This window comes from Anolis sagrei, chromosome 10 (assembly GCF_037176765.1).
Source record: "Anolis sagrei isolate rAnoSag1 chromosome 10, rAnoSag1.mat, whole genome shotgun sequence".
Taxonomy (NCBI): Eukaryota; Metazoa; Chordata; class Lepidosauria; order Squamata; family Dactyloidae; genus Anolis; species Anolis sagrei.
This window is the reverse complement of record NC_090030.1, coordinates 15,170,297-15,193,357: the sequence shown is the minus strand read 5'-3', so window position 1 is coordinate 15,193,357 and position 23,061 is coordinate 15,170,297. Positions and strand designations below refer to the sequence as shown.

Genomic DNA, 23,061 nt, shown 5'->3' with positions numbered 1-23,061 from the left:
TGAAGTGATGATCCTCTGCCACATTGTCCAAATGCCCAATGATCACCATCTCCCAAAGCAGTTACTATACACTCAACTCAAGAACGGAATATGGAATGTTGGTGGACAGCAAAAGAGATTGAAGGATGGGCTTAAAGCTAACCTTAAAAATGCCATATGACATATGTGGCATAGACACTGAACACTGGGAAGCCCTGGCCCTTGAGCACTCTAACTGGGAGTCAGCTGTAACCAACAGTGCTGTGGAATTTGAAGAGGCATGAATAGAGGGCAAAAGGGGAAAGCGTCTCAAGAGGAAGAAGGCGCATCAAGCCAACCCTTCTTGGGACCGCCTTCCTCCTGGAAATCGATGTTCTCACTGCAAAAGAACATGCAGATCAAGAACAGGTGTCTACAGTCACCTATGGACCCACTGCCATGACCCTTTATTTGGAAGGCCATCATACCCAGCCACGAAGGATCCTCTATGATGAAACTGAACATTAAAGACTTAAAATGGACTTCTCACCTCCCAACTTAAAGACATATGATGGAAATATTATTGTCATCCCGCTAGTGGCTTATCTGACACAACTTCTTTATTCTACCTTACTATCTCTATATTTTACTTGATCTTCCAAAATGCAAGCATTTTACATTTTGCTTTGTAAATGGTACCAATTGTTCCCATGCTTTCAAAAACCTGCCTTGTTTGACAAATTTTCCTGCCTCAATTCGACACCACCACTACCCCCCCCCCCCCCGCCCCATGCGCATACCTGAGCTGCTTCTGTTTCTGAAGCAAGTTCAAAGAAACCAGTTTCATTTCTGCTCCCCATCCAAAGCAACCACAGGCACTGCACGAAGAGGGTAGGTTATTGTGAGATATTCTAGATCTGTCAGTGACAGAGCAGCAATTTGACATTTGGGCAGGAAACAAAAGAGCACTTCAGGAAATTCTGATAGAAGGAATTAAAAGAAGTAAAGAAACCAAGTATTGCGTTCAGTCTCTGCTGAATTGACTCTTGAAAATCTGCCAAGGTAAGTAAATTTATTTATTTATTATGAGCTTTAGTTTTATTCCACCTTTCTCCCAATATAGGGATTCAAGCAACTGAAAAAGCAAAGTGATTCAATGCCTGATGTCCAATGTTTGATGATAAAATCACTATTTTCTCAGTTTGGGTTTATCAACTATGGTTCTCTAGTTTGGTGAAAGGTTGCAGTTGCGAGATGTGTTTGGAGATATACGTGTGTGTGTGTGTGTGTACACACACGTATATGTGTGTGTGCGCATGTATGTCTCTGTTTGTGTATGTATATGTATATATATAAATAAAAATTTAATGTTTGTTTGTAGGATTAACATAACTCAAAAAACCACTGGACGAACTGACACCAAATTTGGACACAATGCACATATCAGGCCAACAAGTGACCATCACTCATAAAAACACTGAAAAACACAGCAGAAAAGACTTAAAAAGCCAAAAAAAACCCAAAAATACATTACAACGCATGCACAAAACCACATATATATATACACACATATACACAAATATACACACACATATATACACACAAAACATATACACACACTGGCCCACAGCAACGCATGCAGGGAATGGCTAGTGTATACATGTCTGAACGCATCTCCCCTTATGAACCATCCAGGACCTTAAGATCATCTGGGGAGGCCCTGCTCTCATTACTGCCTTTGTCACAAGTACATGTGGCAGAGATGAGAGACAGAGCCTTCTTGGTGGTGGCCTCTCGGCTGTAGAACACCTTCCCTATAGATATTAGAATGGCCACCTCCCTTTTAACATTCCAGAAAAAATTCAAGATGTGACTTTTTGAACAAGCTTTTCCAAATGCAGAGTAACTGACATAGGAAAATGGAACGACAACAATGAGACCGGACAACATTTTTAACAAGGCGACACTATGAATTTATATTTTATTGATATGTTTAATTTTTATTATATGTTATGTTTTTAGTTGTATTTATGATATTGTAAGCATTGGATTTTACCCTGTTAACAGCCTTGAGTCGCCTATGGGCTGAGAAAGGCGGTATACAAATACAGTAAATATATATATATATATATATATATATATATATATATATATGCACCTATACACACACACACAAAATTAATTTACTCAAGAGATCCCTTACACCTGGGAATTATTTCAATGCTTCTTCCAGAGTTTAAAAATTGGTTGAAAAAAGGCTGTTCTGGATTATAGTGGATGGTCTAGCCAGAGCAGATTTGGGGTGCTTCTGTACTATAGAATTAATGCAGTTTGACACCACTTGAACTGCCCTGCTTCAAAGCCATGAAATCATGGAAGTTATAGTTGCACAAGGGCTTTATCCTTCTCTGACAAAGAGTGCTGGTGCCTCACCAAACTTCAATCCCCAGGTTTCCATACAAGTTAAAGTAAACCGCATTAAATCAGCAGTGTAGATGCATCCTTTAATAGAGGGAGGACTACGTATTTTGCATCCCATATTACTGTACTCAGGGGATAATGGGTGCCGCAGTCAACACCTGTAGAGTTCTGGTTTGAGGAAGTCGAAGTTTCAGTTATTAATGTAATGACTCACTGTGAAACCATACAATCAAACATTTAAGAACCAAGCCAAGATACCGAGGTAGAGTCAGTGCAGAGTGAGGTCGTTCTCACCCACAAACCTATTTATTGTGAGAAGAAATCAGGATTCTTATGAGATCGTGAATAATAAACACGTGGTTTTAGGAGCCAGATCATGTTCTGTATTTGTTTCAGTGCTCAATATATTTACATCACTTAAATACAGTGAGCCTTTCATACTGATGGATTCTGCATCCAGGGATTCAAGCATCCATGGCATCTCCTATCATCCTCTGCCAGTGTAGTCATAGTGTATAGTCACACTGCAGGGTTAATGTAGTTTTGTGAGGTCCCAGCACTCCTTGGCAGGGAAGGCTAAGGATCTTGCCAAACTACAACTCCCAGGCTTCCATAGCATTGAGCCATGGCAGTTAAAGTGGTGTCAAACTGCACTTCGTCTTCAGTGTAGCTTCACTCATAGGTAGCCATGGAGATCCAGGTTCAAATCCTAATTGAGCCAGGAAACTCTATGAATCAATTTCCTTTTTTTCAGCCAGACCTACGTTACAGGGTTGTTGTAACAACAAAGGAAAAGGAAGAGAGCTGTCATGAGCTCAACTAGAGCTCCACGATTTCAAGTCTTGGGCCTTCTTCTCCAATCTTTAGGGCAAGAGGGAGGACTTTCAAGGAGATAGTGGTCTTGAAAAGTGGGCATATATTTATTCTATCCATAAATCAGTTTGGTCCTTGTAACATCATCTGGGTCTGCTGAAATCTCAGAGCCTGGTAAACATAGATTGAACTGATATAAACAACTAACTAACCAGGAGCTAAATAGCTGAAGACAGCAGATCTTCTCTAATTTTGGAAACGGAGCAAGGTCAGACCTGGTTAATAATTGCACAGAAGACTACCAAGGCATACCTAGTTGTATTCCAGAGGAAGGTCATGGCAAACCACCTTTGAGTATTCCCTTGCCTATGAAAACCCTTTGAAACTTATGGGGTCACCATAAATCAACAGGTGACTTGAAGGTACATGTATAGCTAACTGTTCTCTATTTTTCTCTCCCCTCCCCAGACTTATGGATAACCTTTCCTCTACGAATGAGCTGCTACAAAATGGATCTAATGGATCAACATGTGAAATTGAGGATGGCTTCTTAGCCGTGACTCTTCCTATCACTTACTCCATTATCTCCATCATCGGCTTCTTCAGCAACACCCTGGCTCTCTGGGTCTTCTTTTATGGCACCCGGAAGATGAACTCCATCACGGTGTACCTGAAGAACCTTGCCATGGCCGACCTCTTGCTTGCCCTTTGCCTGCCCTTCCGGGCCACTTACCAGAACCAGAACGGTCCCCCAATCCTCTGCAAAGTGGTTGGCATCATCTTCTACCTCACCATGTATGTTAGCATCTTCCTCCTGAGCCTCATCAGCTTGGACCGCTATCTCAAAATCACCCGGCCCCTCCAGCAATACCGCATCCACACTGTGCCGCACAGCACCACCGCATCCAGAGTGGTGTGGTTCCTTTGCGCCGGTTCAATGCTGCCTTTCTTTTTCGATAGCGGCGAGAGCGGACCCTGTAGCCACAGATGCTTTCATTTCAAGAATAGAGGGACACTAGGATCCGTCTTCAACATGTTGGCAGTTGTCACCTTCTTCCTCCTGTTGCTCTTTTTCTTCTTCTCTTACAGCAAAATCTCCCTGAAGCTCCGCGCCGTCGCCTTAAAGAACTCTAAGAAGACTAGCACCAGAGCCATACTCAAGACTTTCGTGGTCCTGGCTGTCTTCGTGATGTGCTTCACCCCATACCATGTTGTCCGAGTGCCATACATTCTTGCCCAGGTGGGGGTCATTCCCACCACAGAAAGCAGACAGGCCCTCCACCTGGCAAACGAGATGGTCCTTTGCATCTCGGCGCTCAACTGTTGCTTCGACCCGGTGATTTTCTTCTTCCTGTCCAGCAGTTTCAAGAGAGCCATGTTGGCTTCCACCCGTGGGAAGCTCAAGAGAGCGCTCCAGAAGAACCAGGGGGTCTTGAACCCCAAAAAATCCACCTCAGAATGTAGGATCCAGAGAATCGAGGTACTAGGTCTGAGAGAGTCTATGAGAGATACACAATGAAGAGGCCAACACATTTGGGAGGAGGTAGCAAAATGGTGTCTTCGATCTCCAGATGGGATATATTCCTGGAAAAATAAAGAGTGACGGTCTCTGACCATAGTCTTCTAATCATTCCTGTTAGTGCTCTTCAACTGTAAGATATATACAGCACTGCTACTGCCTGCATATGCTTTGCAAGCTTATGTGTTAACTCAGCCCAAAGACTGTATTTACGTGAGATAAGAACTTGGTGTGGCATCCCAACAATGGACGAGGCCAAAAAGTGGCACAAAAGATGCTCACATATTTATATGAAGCTCTTAGCAACTCAGAGAAGAAGCTGTATCTGGATTGCACAATTATACCAGGTAGATACCAGTATAACTTCCAAAGCTCCATCCTCAAAAATCCTGGTATTTGGAGTTTGGGTTAGTAAAAGGTAAAGGTATAGGTTTCCCCTGGGCATTAAGTCTAATCGTGTCCAACTCTGGCGGGATGGTGCTAATCTCAATTTCTAAGCTGAAGAGCCTGAGTTGTCCATAGACACCTCCAAGGTCATATGGCCGGCATAACTTCATGGAGCACCGTTACCTTCCCATTATTTTCATGCCAAAGCGGTACCTATTTATTTACTCACATTTGCATGTTTTCAGACTGCTAGGTTCGCAGAAGCTGGGGCTAACAGTAGGAGCTCACCCCGCTCCCTGGATTTGAACTGCCGACCTTTCAGTCAGCAAGTACCTATTGATTTACTCACATTTGCATGTTTTCAGACTGCTAGGTTCGCAGGAGCTGGGGCTAACAGCAGGAGCTCACTCCACTCCTGGATTTGAACTGCCGACCTTTCAGGCAGCAAGTTCAGCAGATCAGCGGTTTAACCTGCTGTGCCACCAGGAGCAGTATTTTGGTGCAGTATTTTGGTCAAATATGTAAATTTTATTTCAACTTTTGGTAAAACAGAAACCTTTAAAGGTAGAGGAATGCTGTGTTTTGATGGAAAACTTGAACATTCGATGTCAGACTTGTTCTGTTCATTAGATGTATACTAATTTTATTTCAGGTTAACGTCTATTACTTTGATGTGTAATTATATTTGTTAAACATGTAGTGAATTTGGATTTGATGACTGAATTCAAATAAATCTGAGTCTAAATTAAAATTTAACAAGGGAAAGTGTGAAGGCATGTGGGTTATTTTGCAACCTACTACAAGGAGAGGTAAGTAAGAAATAAAATAATTATAATTATGATTATTATTACATACACAAACCCAATGGATACTAAAATTCATGGATGTCATTATTATTCTAATTATTTGATACACAACATGATTGGTACACAGCAAACAAGATCACTATGCAGGCTTTTGTATTCGATCACACGTTGGACACTTCCCAAGTGTCTAGGACAGTGTGATGTATCAGCGAATAATGTGTGCAGATTTGAGTAGGGTGACCTTTTGCAGCTGACAGATGGTAATTTTGTCAGGACTGATTTTTTTTAAGTGCAGGTCAAGGTCTTTAGGTACTGCACCCAGTGTGCTGATCGCCACTGGGTTGTGCCAGTCTTTCCAGTTCGATCTTTAAATCATCATATTGTGTAAGCTTTTGCAGTTCCAGTTATTATTATTATTATTATTATTATTATTATTATTATCATCATCATCATCATCATCATCATGTGCTTTAAAGAGAAAAAAGTGGCATATGGGTGGAGCTGTACTGTCTAAGACTTCTGGGACTTGGAGTCCAATTCACACCATTCTCATTTTCTGTAATAGGGGAGTGTGGGGACTATAGTCCAAAAATAACTGGAAGACTAAATAAAGTGCAGAGCGAAGGGGAAAAAGATAAAAAAAACCCCACAAAACATTTCTATGAGAAATAAAGATAAGCCGTTTTTTGCTAAGAGAAAGTTTCTGTGTGATTTTATGCAAGATTACTTATGGAAAGCAATGCAAAAGAACATTGCCTCTGTTAAAGGTTCCATCCTTCTCATTTTGGAAGTTTAGAACAAGGAAACGTTATCTGATGGGTGCTCAAAGGCTTACCGCTGAGACAGCTGTTGGTTGTGGTTTTGACACAAAACAGGATAATGCAAGATAGTAGGCAATGTAGATGTTATCTAAATTGGATTAGATTAATTAGGCAAAACACTCCTGTTAAAAGGGTACACAGCTTGAAAAACAGTCACTCTTTGATGCGACTTTCCTCAAATCTGGATATTAGCCATGACAAGTGGATGCAACCATTCCCAGTCTGGGACCATCAAAATATATTGGCCTGCAAGTCTTATGGGCACCAGATCAAAATGAAGGACATTGCAGAGACACCAGGATGGAGAAAATGGTCTTATTGGGCATTCTGTGCCAGAAGGTAGCTTAAAGTAAACTAAAAAGATGTCATTAATTCTGAGCTTTCTATTGGTGCTTCTCTAGAAGATAGCGGACTATAATTCCCATTATTCCTATGCACTGCTACCTTTGCCTGGGGAAAGCAGAGTCAGATGGACTTTGGTTTGAAACAACAAGTCACATCTTGGACATTTCTTGGCACTTGGAGATTCCATCTGAACATTAGGAAGAACTTCCTAACTGTGAGAGCCGTTCAGCAGTGGAACTCTCTGCCCGAGTGTGGTGGAGGCTCCTTCTTTGGAAGCTTTTAAACAGAGACTGGATGGCCATCTGTAAGGGGTGCTTTGAATGCAATATTCCTGCTTCTTGGCAGAATGTGGTTGGACTGGATGGCCCGCGAGGTCTCTTCCAACTCTATGATTCTATTATTCTAACGCAAGTCTTGTGTCAAGAAAAGTAGGGTTCTGCTGCCTATAGAACTAAAGCAACTTTCCTTCATTTAAATTATTTTCACTTCTTGGTTTGGTTTGGAGGCAGGCAAAATGCTCTGCAAGGAACAGACACTTCCCTTTCCCCCAATTCTTCCCTCTTCTTATACACCAGCATTTCTCAACCTGGAGGTCGGGACCCCGGGGGGTGGGGTCGCCAAAGACCATCAGAAAACACAGTATTTTCTGTTGGTCATGGGCATTCTGTGTGGGAAGTTTGTCCCAAATCTATTGGTGGGGTTCTATGCTCTTTGATTCTAGGTGAACTATAAATCCCAGCAACTACAACTTCCAAATGTCAAGGTCTATTCTCCCCAAACTCCACCAGTGTTGACATTTGGGCATATTGAGTATTCATGCAAAGTTTGGTCCATATCCATCATTGTTTGAGTCCACAGTGCTCTCTGCAATTAAAGGGGTGCCAAACTGCATTCCTTCTACATTGTAGATCAGTGATTCTCAACCTGGGTGTTGGGACCCCTGGGGGGGGGGGGGTCATGAAGGGGGTGTCAATTTGTTTCATAAAGATCAAGTAGACAGAACATATTGTAAAGAACAAAAATAACTTTCTGGCCTTGCATTGCACATTTTAGTGCAAATATTAAGACACAAATAGTGTTCAATTTGGTAAGTATTGCACAATGTCATGCCACATCAGAAAACACAGTATTTTCTGTTAGTCATGGGGGTTCTGTGTGGGAAGCTTGGCCCAATTGTATAATTGATGGGGTTCAGAAAGCTCTTTGATTGTAGGTAAACTATAAATCACAGCAACTACAACTTCCAAATGTCAAGGTCTATTTTCCCCAAACTCCACCAGTGTTCACATTTGGGCATATTGAGTATTCATGCCAAGTTTGGTCCAGATCAATCATTGTTTGAGTCCACAGTGCTCTCTGGATGTAGGTGAGCTACAACTCCAAAACTCAAGGACAATGCCCGCCAAACCCTTCTAGTGTTTTCTGTTAGTCATGGGAGTTCTGTGTGCCAAGTTCTGCGGTCCAATTCCATCATTGTTGGAGTTCAGAATGTTCTTTGATTGTAGGTTAACTACAAATCACAGCAACTACAACTCCCAAATGACAAAATCAATCCCCCTCCCAACCCCACCAGTATTCAAATTTGAGCGTATCGGGTATTTGTGCCAAATTTGGTCCAGTGAATGCAAATACATCCTGCATATCAGATATTTACATTACAATTCATAAAAGTAGCAAAATTGCAGTTATGAAGTAGCAACGAAAATAATGTTATGGCTGAGGGTCACCACAACATGAGGAACTGTCTTAAGGGGTTGTGGCATTAGAAAGGTTGAGAAACTGTGTTATAGACAAAGAGTAATAACTTTAGTTCAAAACATCCATTCCTTTTAGGACATGTTTGCTGGAAATGATAAAGTTAAGCCCACACTTTGTATGCAACCACACATGTATGAAGAACAAAGCCACAAGACCGCTGCTCTGAAAAGAAATGCCACTTATCTTTTTTATTATTGGCAGAAAGAAAATAATCAGTTACAGAACACATTATGGTTAAAACAAGTAACCATCCAAATTCATTGTTTTTGGAGGAGTCAGGAGCTAAGTTGGGTATGCTCTCTACATAAGTTGAGTATCCCTTATCCGAAATGTTTGGAACCAGAAGTGTTTTGAATTTCAGATTTTGGCAAGTCTGCATTTGCATATATCTACCCCATTACTCCAAACATTTCTTGGAGATGGTTACAAGCCTAAATAACTAATCTATTTATATTTCCTATTTACTTTCTACACATAGTTTGAACGTAGTCTTAGGAAATACTTTTGTGCGTGAAATATAGCTCGTGTACATTCAACAACCAGAAAGCAAAGGAGTAAATATCTAAATTTTTGAGGATTTCTGGATAAGAGATGCTCAACCTGTGCTACATCTCCTTGTTGGCAACATGTGGAAAGGGCAGTAGATGGACAATAGTGCAAAACACTACTAGATCTGCACTTGTATAAGGACCTTTTCATGAACAAACAAACACAATTCACAATTGTATTCTTCTGCCTTAAGAGAAAGGCAGGTGTGTAGTGCCACACTTGGATGATTCCAGGTGGCAGCCCTGAAATAAAAGGTAAAGGTTTTCCTTAAGTCTAGTTGTGTCTGACTCTTGGGGGGTGTGGTGGTGCTCACCTCCATTTCTAAGGCTAAGAGCCGGCGTTGTCCGTAGACACCTCCAAGGTCATGTGGCTGGCATAACTGCATGGAGTGCAATTACCTTCCCACCAAGTCGGTACCTATTAATCTACTTACATTTGCATGTTTTCGAATCGCTAGGCTGGCAGAAGAAGCTGGGCCTAACAGTGGGAGCTCACCTTGTTCCTTACCGCCAACCTTTCGGTCAGCAAGTTCAGCAGCTCAGTGGTTTAACCCGCTGTGCCACCAGAAGGGCCTGCAATAGAGACCCAGTAACATTCATATGAAGATTGTGTCTGCAACCATAATGTACCTCAATCTCCTTTTCTGTGGCTTTTTGTTAGAGGACACATGTTTAAAATTATACTTAGAGCAATGAGGTCAAAAACTACTCATGCTCTTTGGAAACAAACCTAGAAACTAAGAGGGGGAAAATTGACTACAAAGTCATCAACTGCCCTTTAGGGATTTCAGGAAGGGCAGAAGCAAAGGGACTCAACTGAATGGGATTCAGGAAATCTGGCAAAAATATCAAACGGGAAGGAAGTGAACTACGCTCATGACAAACTCAGCAATGACAACCTCTTGTGAAGACACAGCCCAAGCCAAGGAGGCCTTCAGCTATCATTTTTAACCATCCCGCTCTCAGGCTGTGATTAAAACAGATTTCAAAATGATTATGGGCCATGGCATACTGTACATTATGGCAGTAAATGCAAATACATACACATATACAATCATTTTTAAGATTGTGAACCAATGATGTAGGAAAATAGTCACCATCCCATGTGGAGCCCGCAGTGGAGTAAACTCTTGTGCCGGCGGTACCTACTGATCTATTCAAATTTGCATGTTTTCGAACTTCTTGGTTGGCAGAAGCTGGGGCTAACAGCGGGAGCTCGCCCTGCTTCCCGGATTCAAACCACTGACCTTTCGGTCAGCAAGTAACGGCATCCTGTCATGAAGACACGGCTCAAGCCAAGGAGACCTTCTGTTATCGATTTTAGTTTGCCATCCTGCTCTCTGGCTGTGCTTAAAACAGATTTCAAAACAATTTTGAGGCATGGTATACGTTATGGCAGTAAATGCAAAGACATACACATATACAATCATTTTAAAGATTGTGAACCAAGGATGTAGACAAATAGTACCCATCCCAAGTCCTATGAAAAAGGTTTTATTAGTTTTAACCCAAAATGGAGTGGATACAAGGGATGTAAGTCCAAATTGAGGACTGAAAGGGTCCCCAGTTGCTGCTCATAGGACTCTCTCTTGCAAAGAAAGCTCATTTCCTTAGAAGCAACAGCAATTTCTCAAAAGGTGAGACAGCACTGGGAACTTATTGTTTTGATCAAAGTCAGGTAAAGGTATTCAAGGGAACAACATACATTCATGGCACTACATAATCCAATAATCCCTAATGAACCTTTCTAGGAGTGTATCAAGGCTGCCATCAAGATAGCCATTAGTCCAGTGTTTCTCAACCTGGGGGTCGGGACCGCTGAGGGGTCAGGAGGGGATGTCAGAGGGGCTGCCAAAGACCACCAGAATCCACAGTATTTTCTGTTGATCATGGGGAATCTCTGTGTGAAGTTCGGCTCAATTCTATCATTGGTGGGGTTCAGAATGCTCTTTGATTGTAGGTGAACTATAAATCCCAGAAACTACAACTCCCAAATGTCACAGTCATTTTTCCCCAAACTCCACCAGTGTTCACATTTGGGCATATTGAGTATTCGTGCCAAGTTTGGTCCAAATCCATCACTGTTTGAGTCAACAGTGCTCTCTGGATGTAGGTGAACTACAACTCCCAAACTCAAAGTCAATTTCCACTAAACCCTTCCTGCCATGGAAGTTTTGTGAACTAAGTTTTGTTCAATTCCATCCCTGGTGGAGTTCAGAATGCTCTTTGATTGTAGGTGGACTATAAATCCCAGCAAGTACATCTCCCAAATAACAAAATCAATCACGCCCAGACTTGAATGCTGGTGGGGTTGGGGAGAGATTGATTTTGTTATTTGGGAGTTGTAGTTGCTGGGATAAAAAGTTCATCGGGTATTTGTGAATGAAAATGCATCCTGCAAATCAGATATTGATATTACGATTCATAACAGGAGCAAAATTACAGTTATGAAGTGGCAACAACAATAATGTTATGGTTGGGGGTCACCACAACATGAGGAACTGTTTAGAGGTCGCAGCATTAGGAAGGTTGAGAACTATTATATGAGTCAGTTCCGTCATTCAAGAGTCCAAAATATTCACTTCCATTCCAACCAAATGGAAGTAAATATTTTGGACTCTTGAATGGGAAAGTCAAGCAAAAAGTGGATAATGTCGTTGGACTCAGACTCCCATCAATTTCAGGCAGCACAGAAAAAGCTGAGGAGATACAATCAACAATATCTGGAGTGTTACAACATGTTGTAGGTCAAAACATTATTTTTGTGGTGAGCCAGCAAATTTCTCAATCTTTGCGCAGAATTCAGTTCTTGCTTTCTTTTCTTATTGTGTGTTCTATAATCCAGGGCGGCCTTCCAAGTAAACCCCTCAGTTTGGAAATGTACAGCCTTTCCAAAGGCAAAAGAGAGAAAAAAATAGGTTTGAGAGCAGTTAAAAACAAGGAAAAGATACATTTCAACTGCTGTGCTTTTTCCCCAAAATGGAAAGAGCAGTCAAGGTGTGGTTTGGGAGATGTTGAACAGAAGGCATAACAAAGAAAACTGGAAAAGATGCATTGTACTTGCAAAATGACTCTTTGCAGAACTGGGAAGGAAGAATTCTTTTAGCACCACTTCCCTCTCCAGTTCGGCAGGTCTTCTACAAAAGCTTCCTAGAGACACTTCTGCCTTTCAATATGACAAGTTTAGGCCATCGGTAGAAGACAAAATATGCAGAGAGGCCTAACTTAAACTTCGAGCAATGGGCACTTGCGTATTTTTGGAACACGGAAGAAAAAGAAAATAGTTCTATCTACTTGTTTTGCTGGAGAGTTTCATGTCCTTCAAGACGGACACTATTTTCTCCATTTCCAAAAACGCCTCGCTTGGATTATGTCCAAATACGCTCCAAAATACCTGTATGCTGAATGGCGGTTAACCGAGGACAAGTTTGTTACTACTTTCAAAAGGAAAAGGCACAAGTTCTGCCCTCTGAAGTGCTATAATAGGCCTGTATACCACTCCCAATTCAACCCAGCTCAACCAGTGAGGCTTTCAAAGCCAAGGGAGCAAGGCAATTGGGAAGGACAGAGCGAAGGAAAGGCAATGGCTGTGTGAGTGGAGTGACAATCAAGTAACGCTGTGGGACCTCTCTCCCGCTTGCGAAGAGGGGCCCGGTCTGTGAGGTAGACCAAAGGCTTCCCTGTTTTGGAGGCAGAAGCTCCCAACCCACAGAGGCTCCGACCACATCAGGCTTGCAGGCCCAGGAAGCGGGCTGTGTTCAGCACATCGTCTCTTGTCAGGTAGCAACCGCAGAGCTGCCGGTAACCCGTGAAGGACTCCCTTCCGTGCAGGATCCGCCAGTTGTCCACAAACAGGGCCTGGAGGCAGAAAGAGACAAGGAGAGGGAAGTGGCTACACAAAAACAGTTGCTACTGCAATGTTTTGATGTCACTAGTGCAGTGGTTCTCAACCTGTGGGTCCCCAGGTGTTTTGGCCTACAACTCTCAGAAATCCCAACCAGTTTACCAGCTGTTAGGATTTCTGGGAGTTAAAGGCCAAAACATTTGGGGACCCACAAGTTGAGAACCACTGCACTATTGTATAAGTACTACTAATAATAATATGATATTATAATTACATATTTATATTACATGTACAGTATTACTAATAAAATTACAATATAATGGTATAATACAATATAGTAATATTTAATACTGATATTGTACTATGCTAATAATATAATATATTGTATGTATATATATCTTGTAAGCCGCTCTGAGTCCCCTTTGGGGTGAGAAGGGCGGCAAATAAATGTCGTAAATAAATTAATAAATTAATAAGTAGTGTATAAGTAGGAGCCCCCAATGGCACAGTGGGTTAAACCCCTGTCCCGGCAGGATTTAAGTCCGACAGGTCGCAGGTTCGAATCCAAGGAAAGCGCAGATGAGCTCCCTCTGTCAGGTCCAGCCCCTCATAAGGGAACATGAGACTAGCCTCCCACAAGGATGGTAAAACATCAAAACATTCAAGCATCCTCTGGGCAACGTCCTTGCAGACGGCCAATTCTCTCACACCAGAAGTGACTTGCAGTTTCTCAAGTCGCTCCTGACATGATAAAACAAAACAAAACAAACAAAAAAAAACTAGTGTTTAAGTCAAGGGCAGATTTGGGGAGCCAAATTATAGATTTTGAGACGACTTGTGGATGCATCAAGAGCTAATGAGGGAAAACCACCAATTGCAGCTCATGGGACTCTTAACATCTGCAGAAATTACAAAAAGAAAGAAACCAAACCCTGGAAGCCCTTCAAGGAATCAAAGGAAATAAGGGGAACAATAAGGCAGAGAACATCTCAGTAAAGAGCTAGTCTTGTACTGAGACCCACAGTGGAAGGACTGCAGAAAAATGGATGGAATGTCATGCTGTGTCATTACCTTTCCTGGCTTCAGTTTGACCCAGAGTTCATTCTCCTTCCTCCGCAGCTCCGTGGTGAGAGTCCGGTGTGCCGTGTACCAGCGGCGTACAGTGTCATACGGCACCGTATTAATGACAGCTCTGTCATAGTTGTTGTATCTGGAAGTGGAAGAAGAAATGTTATTTGTCGTGCTTAAGCTAGGGCCCCCTGATCTGCTGAACTTGCTGACCGAAAGATTGGTGGTTCAAATTTGGGGAGCAGGTTGAGCTCCCACTGTTAGGCTCAGCTAGCAGTTCGAAAACATCCAAATGCAAGTAGATCAATAGGGACCACTTCTGCAGGAAAGCAACGGCGCTCTATGCAGTTTTGCTGGCCACATGACCTTGGAGGTGTCTATGGACAATGCCGGCTCTTCGGCTTAGAAATGGAGGTTTGGACACAACTAGGCTTAATGTCAGGTGAAATCTTTACCTTTACCTTTTAAGCTCATGTCTGCACCCTTCATTGACAGGGAAGGACTACTAGTAGTAAAATCTATTTTGAAGAGGGGTGGAAGCTTCAGGTAAACAGACAGAAGCCTTTCAGCATCCAGGCTGGTGTGGCCCATGGAAGGTTGTAATTTGGATGGACAAAAGCCCTTCTTCTCCTGGGCATCACTGTGTTATCTCCAGTAACTGAAGAGTTGTGGAGGGGCCCTTCATATGTTCATCATCCCCAATTTAACAGATTTTACTTAAGGATGAAATGAAGTGGCTGATTTTGAAGGCATGGAGAAATATATGCACCATGCACCAGGAAGATCTCTCACCAGAGTTTCATGTAAATACTAAAAAAAACATTGGGGATAGAGTGGCACCTTGTAAGACGCCATATAACAGCTCCTTTTTTGAGGAGCAGCTATCCCCAAGCACATCTGGAACCTACCTGAGAGGTATGACTGGAAACACTGCAGCACAGTGCCTCCTATTCCTAAACTCCCCAGGCATCGAAAGCCGCTGAGAGGGCTAGAAGCACCAACAGAGACCCACACCTTTTGTCAGTGTTAAGACAGAGATCATCCACTAAGGCAACCATGGCAGTCTCAACTCCATATCCTGCTCTAAGGTAGTTTGAATTGGGTCAAGGAAGAGTGTGTCATCCAAAACTAACTTTTCCAAGGCCTACTTGTTTTCAGCATGGATGCAGCCAACTCAGATGGATACTGGGTGCCTCACCTGATCAGGTAGAGCTCATTATTCCAAGGGTAGGTGTTCAGAACAGGTCCAACCCCGATCATGTGGTTGTGGCAGCCCCCCACGTTCTCAATGTACTCATGTTTCAGCGGCACCTTGGTGAGGAGCTCAAAGTCATCCGGTGCTTGCTGGAGCACCTGTTCGGCAGCATAGAAGCCATCCACCAGCAGTGTGCGGCCCCCGGTCCCTTCGTGACGGAGACAGTGGAGGACCTGGATGCTGTGGGAATCAAATGCAGGGAAGTAAAGTCAGCCAAAGGAGGGGGAGACAAAGTAACAGTCTCTTAACAGTCTCTTTTTGAGTTCTCTTGTTGAGTTCCAGGGCCAGAGAAGCAGATGGCGGAAACAGAAGAACGGCCTGCCTCAGGGGAGCGTGCTTGTTCCATCCATGTTCAACATTTACACAAATGACCAGCCACTGCCAGAAGGGACAGAGAGTTTCATCTATGCTGATGATCGTGCCATTACTGCTCAAGTAGGGAGCTTTGAGATGGTTGAACAGAAGCTCTCCGAAGCTCTGGGTGCTCTTACTGCCTATTACAGGGAAAACCAGCTGATCCCCAACCCATCTAAAACACAGACATGTGCCTTTCATCTCAAGAACAGAGAAGCATCCCGAGCTCTGAAGATCACCTGGGAAGGAATCCCACTGGAGCATTGCAGCGCACCCAAATACCTGGGAGTCACTCTGGACCGTGCTCTTACCTACAAGAAGCATTGCCTGAACATCAAGCAAAAAGTGGGTGCTAGAAACAATATCATACGAAAGCTGACTGGCACAACCTGGGGATCACAACCAGACACAGTGAAGACATCTGCCCTTGTGCTGTGCTACTCTGCTGCTGAGTACGCATGCCCAGTGTGGAACACATCTCACCACACTAAAACAGTAGATGTGGCTCTTAATGAGACATGCCGCATTATCACGGGGTGTCTGCGCCCTACACCACTGGAGAAATTACACTGTCTAGCTGGTACTGCACCACCTAACATCCGCCGGGAAGTAGCAGCCAATAGTGAAAGGACCAAGGCAGTGACATCTCCAGCTCATCCCTTGTTTGGGTATCAGCCAGCACATCAATGACTTAAATCGAGAAATAGTTTTCTAAGATCTACAGAGACACTCGCTGGAACACTTCAGCAAGTGAGAGTCCAAAAGTGGCAGACTCAAACCCAGAACCTCAACCAATGACTGATACCAAATGAGAGACTCCCCCCTGGGCACACAGAGGACTGGGCGACTTGGAAGGCGCTGAACAGACTGTGCTCTGGCACCACGAGATGCAGGGCCAACCTTCAGAAATGGGGCTACAAAGTAGAATCCTCGACATGCGAGTGCGAAGAGGAGCAAACCACCGACCACCTGCTGCAATGCAACCTGAGCCCTGCCACATGCACAGTGGAGGACCTTCTTGCAGAAACACCAGAGGCACTCCAAGTGGCCAGATACTGGTCAAAGGACATTTAATCAACTACCAAACTCACACATTTTGTATTTTCTCTGTTTGTTTGCTTTGTTCTGTTAGAAATGTAATATAATTGACTGGCTGCCCTGACACGAGAAATAAAAAAACCGGTCTCTTTAAAGAACCTTGATGGAGAATCACGTCACTGAGTGCTCTTCAGTTTAGTATTCTTGAGATGGTTTCTACAGCTCCTGTTCCTCCTTCACCATCAACTCTGCTGACAGTTACATAATCTTAAGGTCTAGGAACTTGCTTTTATTTAATATAATCATGTCAAATACACAAAGTTCTGAAAACATTAGCACAAGATCCCTCTCTCATTCAGCTTAACTGATTCTTTGCATCATGCCACCTTCTTGTCCAAAGTCAATGTTATTTAAGGCACAACAATAGTTCAGCGTGTGCTGTTTGAGCAAGGATAGAGTGACTAGAACTAAATTGGAGCTCTTTGGAACATGGCTGTGTTAGGACCAGGGCCAGTTTGGAAACCTTATATAATATCATCAGAAAAACATCAAACCCAGCATTGGAAGGGCAGGGCCACATAACTCTCCTATTGATGTAGTTCTGGAAAAGGCAAAAGATGCCAATGTCTTAATTGTTTTTATGACGGAGTTCCTGTCCTTTGAATATTACAGGCCCTTCTTTTGAAAAATGATAAGGTGATGTGAAACCACAGTATGCCAATATGGGTGTCAAAGGAAACTCTGGCTTGATCAATAAGAAAACATTCTATTACAGTGGTTCTCAACCTTCCTAATGCCGTGACCCCTTAATACAGTTCCTCATGTTGTGGTGACCCCCAACCATAACATTATTTTAGTTGCTACTTCATAACTGTCATTTTGCTACTGTTATGAATCGTAATATAAATATCAGATATGTAGGATGTATTTTCATTCACTGGATCAAATTTGGCACAAATATCCCATATGCCCAAATTTGAATATTGGTTGGGTTGGGGAGGGTTGATTTTGTCATTTGGGCGTTTTAGTTACTGGGATTTATAGTTCACCTACAATTAAAGAGCATTGAGAACTCCATCAATGATGGAATTGAACCAAACTTGGCACACAGAACTCCCATGACCAACAGAAAAAACTGGAAGGGTTTGGTGGGCATTGACTTTGATTCGGGGGAGTTGTAGTTCACCTGCATCCAAAGAGTACTCTGGACTCAAACAATGAAGGATCTGGACCAAACTTAGCACAAATCCTCAATATGCCCAAATGTGAACACTAGTGGAGTTTGGAGAAAATAGACCTTGACATTTGAGAGTTGTAGTTGCTGGGATTTATAGTTCACCTACAATCAGAGAGCATTCTGAACCCTACAAGTGATAGAATTGGGTCAAACTTCTCACATAGAACCCTCATGACCAACAGAACATACTGTGTTTTCTGATGGTCTTTTGTGACCCCTTTAACACCCCCCTTGAAACCCTCCCCCAGGGTTCCTGACCACCAGGTTGAGAAACACTGCTCTATTAAGTCAGGACAGGAAGGATAAAGTACACGAGGCCACTGCTCATTCTGTTTCCTTATCCACATTGTGGAGGATCAGGATTGCAATGTCTGAAGACTGCCAGAGAGACAGATATCTTTACAGCCCAATAAATGTCTGGCAAAGGTGGAAAACTTAAGCTTCTCCAAACACTATTGAACTATACCATGAGCCGTAGCTAGTATAGGCAATGCTGAAGGCATCTTGAGAATTGCAGTCCAACGTATGAAGGACCACACTGTCTCCATACTTGATCTAGGACCACTTAGGAACATAGAATTTCCATTGTTTAGTGCTTGGATGGAAAACTGCCAAATTACGATGTCAAATTAATTGCAATTCCTTCTTCTTCTTAACTTTGAATACTTTGAAAATAATTACACATGTAACAAAATTTGAAAAAAAATCTGTTCCTGGTTTGAAAGTGTCATTTCCTGTTTAATTGTGCGGAACTTACTTTGAAAGTAGGTGTTATTGTCAGAAATATTAAAAATTAACTAGGCATTTTTAAATTACAAAAATATGAGTCAAGCACTGAAAAAATTACATGGATGCAATGACTCACCAAAAGCTGCAGTTCAATATAAGCAGGTGTGCCTCCAGCTTAGGAGCCCTCAGTGTGAGAGAAGGCCTCAGTGGGAGAAAGGCCTCAGTGTTAGTAGGCCTCAGCCTGAGAGAGCCTTACTTCAGAAATTTTGTTTTTGTGGCAGACACAAACTAGGTTGAATTGCTTGAGACTTGATGAGATATTTATCGAAAAACTAGAGTAAAATGTGCTGCAGGATAACCCAGGAACAAAAAAATATTATTAATCTCCATGTTAACATAACCAGTGGCCATGGTGACTTCACCGGTGACCAACCTTTTGGTGAAAAGTGCTTAGTTAGTATAGTTTTTCCATACTTAGCTAAGTTGGTCTGCAGAATTTACTTCTACATGCTATATTTGAAACCTTATCAGCTCGACCAAATCTGCTAGAGTTTACACTGCATCCGACGTTGCCTTTGAGGGATAAGGTCACCCTCAAAAGGAAAGTAGGAAAGGAAGTAGGGTTTTGTGGAAGAGTCACCATATTGCTCTTTCTGTCAATGTTCTACCTAAAAGGAGCCATGTTTGTTGGCTGCTCCTTCTTGGCCTGGTGCTTACCCGCAGGGCTCCTGGAAGTAGGTGGTGTCGGTGTGACGATCCAGCGCTAGCTTGGTGTAGGCAGTGTCTCCCCGGGAAAAGTCAGAGGTGAAATGCCACATCCGGCCATAGATGGTTTCTCTACAAGAGGAGAGGAGAAAGATCAGAAAGGCCAACAAACCACTCTTCGTAAAAAGTATTACATTAACATGGACAGGTTAGTTTTTCCAATCATGCTTGCTGAGTAATTCTGGGGAATGTAGTACAAAAACAACTTTTCAAATTCGTTCAAAATCATACCTAACTCATAAAGCCAAAGCAGATGGGTGTCATGACCATTCAAGTGAATACGCCAACGATACAATCCTAGTTTACTAACAATACCTGAACAACTCATTTTGTTGGATGATTTCCCAGTAGTAGGACTCACAAAATCAAACTCTCAAGTGTGCATAGAACTGCATTAATGGAATATCAGGCGCATCACATGAATGTATTTATTATTATTATTATTATTATTATTATTATTATTATTATTATTTAAAGCATTTATATTCTGCCCTTCTCACCCCTCAGGGGACTCAGGGCAGAGCACAACATATATACAGCAAACATTTAGTGCCGGGACATAAAACCCTAAATATATACAAACATTAAAATCACTTCTATTCACATTAAAAGTTGCTTAAAAATGATCTATTTATGAATGTATTTATGTTATTTATACATAGTTTATATGTGATAGTATATCTGTCTAGTGGGTCGGCTTTAGCACAGCAGGTTAATCACCAGCTGCAGCGGCAGTAAATCTTGCCAGCTGAATGGTTGACAGTTTGAAGCCGAGTCAGGGTGAGCTCCTGACCTTCAGCCCAGCTCCCCGCCCAACTAGCAGATCGAAAACAGCAATGTGAGTAGATAAATAGGAACTGCATTAAAGCAGTGGCGCAGTGGGCTAAACCCTTGTGCCAACAGAATTGAAGATTGACATGTCGGAGGTTCGAATTCAGGGAGAGCGTGGATGAGCTCCTATTTGTCTGCTCCAGCTCCCCATGTGGGGACATGAGAGAAGCCTCCCACAAGGATGATAAAATATCAAAACATCTGGGCGTCCTCAGGGCAACATCTTTGCAGGCGGCCAATTCTCTCACAATAGAAGCAACTTGCAGTTTCTCAAGTGAGAGTAATAAACTCTCTCTCTTGGAGGCAGCGCTGACATGGATTAAAGTTTCCTAAACTCTGGTTTTCCCAGGCTTTTGGACTCCAGCTCCCAGAAACCCAAAGCAGCTAAGGCTTCTGGGAGTTAAAGTCCAAAACATCTGGAGGACTTGAGTTTGTGATTGATTAAGACAATCCCAAAGCAAGGAAACGGCCCGGAACGTATTTAAACAAGCCACTGTGAAAAAGCGTAGGCAGGCAACTGGCGCAAACTCCTTCTCTGCTAGTTCTCAAGGACAACCCAAGGACAGTCTGGCAATTTCATTTTAATTGGGTGGAAAAACGAATTCCCTTGCCCTTTCTACCAGCAGCACGGTTTGATCCTTAACTCTCCCAAGGCTAAGGTCGCCCTCATGAACATTCTTGTCAAAACAGGAAATATCGCTCTCTCTGACACTCAAATATTCCCAGGCTGCAGAAAGAAGGCATGCCTCATTCTTTGCTCGGCTCTAGATGCTCCTGGAAAAAGCCCTGAACCTTATACTTCTTCAAAGAAAATATCTTTTCTGCCCCAAAGCCAGGGAGGTAACAACAACAACATCAAAGGGTGATATTTAGACTAGGCTCCAAAGTGGGATCTTTAGACTAGGATCCAAAATGGTATGTTTCTTGTTTAGCCAAACTGAGCAATCATCTAAGCTGCAAAGTCTTGACTCTTGACTGATAAAGAAAAGGTTTAGCAAGCAAGGCTGCAAGCCAGGTGAAGTATATTGACAATTCTGTCCATTGTTAGTAGCAGAAAATAAACTGACGTTGTATTGTCGAAGGATTTCATGGCCGAAATCACTGGGTTGTTGCAGGTTTTTTCGGGCTATATGGCCATGTTCTAGAGGCATTCTCTCCTGACATTTCACCTGCATCTATGGCAAGCATCCTCAGACCTCATTACCTCTGAGGATGCTTGCCATAGATGCAGGCGAAATGTCAGGAGAGAATGCCTCTAGAACATGGCCATATAACCCGAAAAAATCTACAACAACCCAAAACTGACGTTACTTCATCAAATGGTCTTTGATACTATTCAGTCCACATTACATTTGTAAAATGAACATGCTACTCTTTTGGACTTATTTTGGAGCCCTTGATGTTGAAGTGGGTCAAACCGCTAAGCTCCAGAACTTGCTGACTGAAAGGTCGGCGGATCGAATCCGGGGAGTGGGGTGAGCTTCTGCTGTTAGCCCCAGCTTCTGCCAACCTAGCAGGTCGAAAACATGCAAATGTGAGTAGATCAATAGTTACTGCTTCGGTGGGAAGATAATGGCGCTCCATGCAGTCATGCCGGCCACATGACCTTAGAGGTGTCTACAGACAATGCCGGCTCTTCAGCTTAGAAATGGAGATGAGCACCAATCACCAGTGGGACACGACTGGATTTAATGTCAGGGGACAACCTTTACCTTTGCCTACAATATTATTATTATTATTATTATTATTATTATTTACTTTTATAACTGATTTTGGAGAACTGGCACATAGATACTACATTCTGGCAAAAATTGAGTCACATCTAAAGATCCCTACAGAGAACATATTAATCAAATCTGCACAGAGAAGGCCCCCTCTCTCATTTCCACCAACCGAGCTTGTGATAGGGGTGGGACCGAGAGGAGGGCCGAGAGGATGGTCTGTATTGGGAGATGCGATTAGACAAATAACCTGGACCTAAAACGTTTAGGGCTTTACAGGTAACAAGCCGTTTAGGGCTATAATGGTATGTTTGAGTCTATTTTAGTATTTATATTTTGTAAGTTTAATTTTTTTAATTTTAAAAATTATTTTATTTATTTATTTATTTATTTGCTTTATTTCTATACCGCGTTTCTCAACCTAGATTAGGTGACTCAATGCGGTTTACACAATATTAATTAACATAGCAATAACAATTAAAACACATCATACACAGAAGCAAACACACCACAATCATACATAATGCCTCGATCACAAACGAAATCCAGTCTCATAATCCTTGTGCCGTTCCAATGTTCAGTTTACCGTCATCCTATGTTTAATTGCGCTGATTAGCCAAACGCTTGCTCAAAGAGCCAGGTTTTGAGCTTCTTCCGAAATGCCAGCAGCGAGGGGGCCTGTTTGATGTCACTGGGTAGGGCGTTCCATAGCCGAGGGGCCACCACCGAGAAGGCCCTGTCTCTCGTTCCCGCCAGCCGTGCCTGTGACGCAGGCGGAACCGAGAGCAGGGCCTCCCCGGACGATCTTAATGTCCGTGTCGGTTCATAGGTGGAGATGCGTTC

At 42.7% G+C, this 23,061-nt stretch overlaps 2 protein-coding genes across 4 annotated transcripts in view; one reads left to right on the top strand and one right to left on the bottom strand.

Annotated features, from left to right (window-relative positions):
- The first annotated feature begins 2,894 nt into the window (after positions 1–2,894).
- On the top strand, positions 2,895–4,757 carry LOC132763151 (probable G-protein coupled receptor 34). Its single transcript, XM_060756541.2, has one exon. The coding sequence runs from the start codon at positions 3,665–3,667 to the stop codon at positions 4,709–4,711; it is 1,047 nt and encodes a 348-aa protein (XP_060612524.2). The 5' UTR covers positions 2,895–3,664; the 3' UTR covers positions 4,712–4,757.
- Positions 4,758–8,991: 4,234 nt separating this feature from the next.
- The window catches only part of TMLHE (trimethyllysine hydroxylase, epsilon), a 37,692-nt gene continuing 23,622 nt past the window's right edge, over positions 8,992–23,061 (bottom strand). For all 3 annotated transcript variants that reach the window (XM_067471552.1, XM_067471553.1, XM_060756268.2), the window contains 4 exons: positions 19,619–19,738; positions 15,487–15,723; positions 14,292–14,430; positions 8,992–13,234 (listed from right to left, as the gene is read on the bottom strand). In XM_067471552.1, the coding sequence (XP_067327653.1) occupies positions 13,103–13,234; positions 14,292–14,430; positions 15,487–15,723; positions 19,619–19,738 (628 nt within the window). In that variant the 3' untranslated portion in view covers positions 8,992–13,102. The remainder of the gene's footprint in view (positions 13,235–14,291; positions 14,431–15,486; positions 15,724–19,618; positions 19,739–23,061) is intronic.

Bases quoted from the DNA above. Each gene is read 5' to 3' on its own strand.
- LOC132763151 (XM_060756541.2), top strand. From the start codon at position 3,665: ATGGATAACCTTTCCTCTACGAATGAGCTGCTACAAAATGGATCTAAT.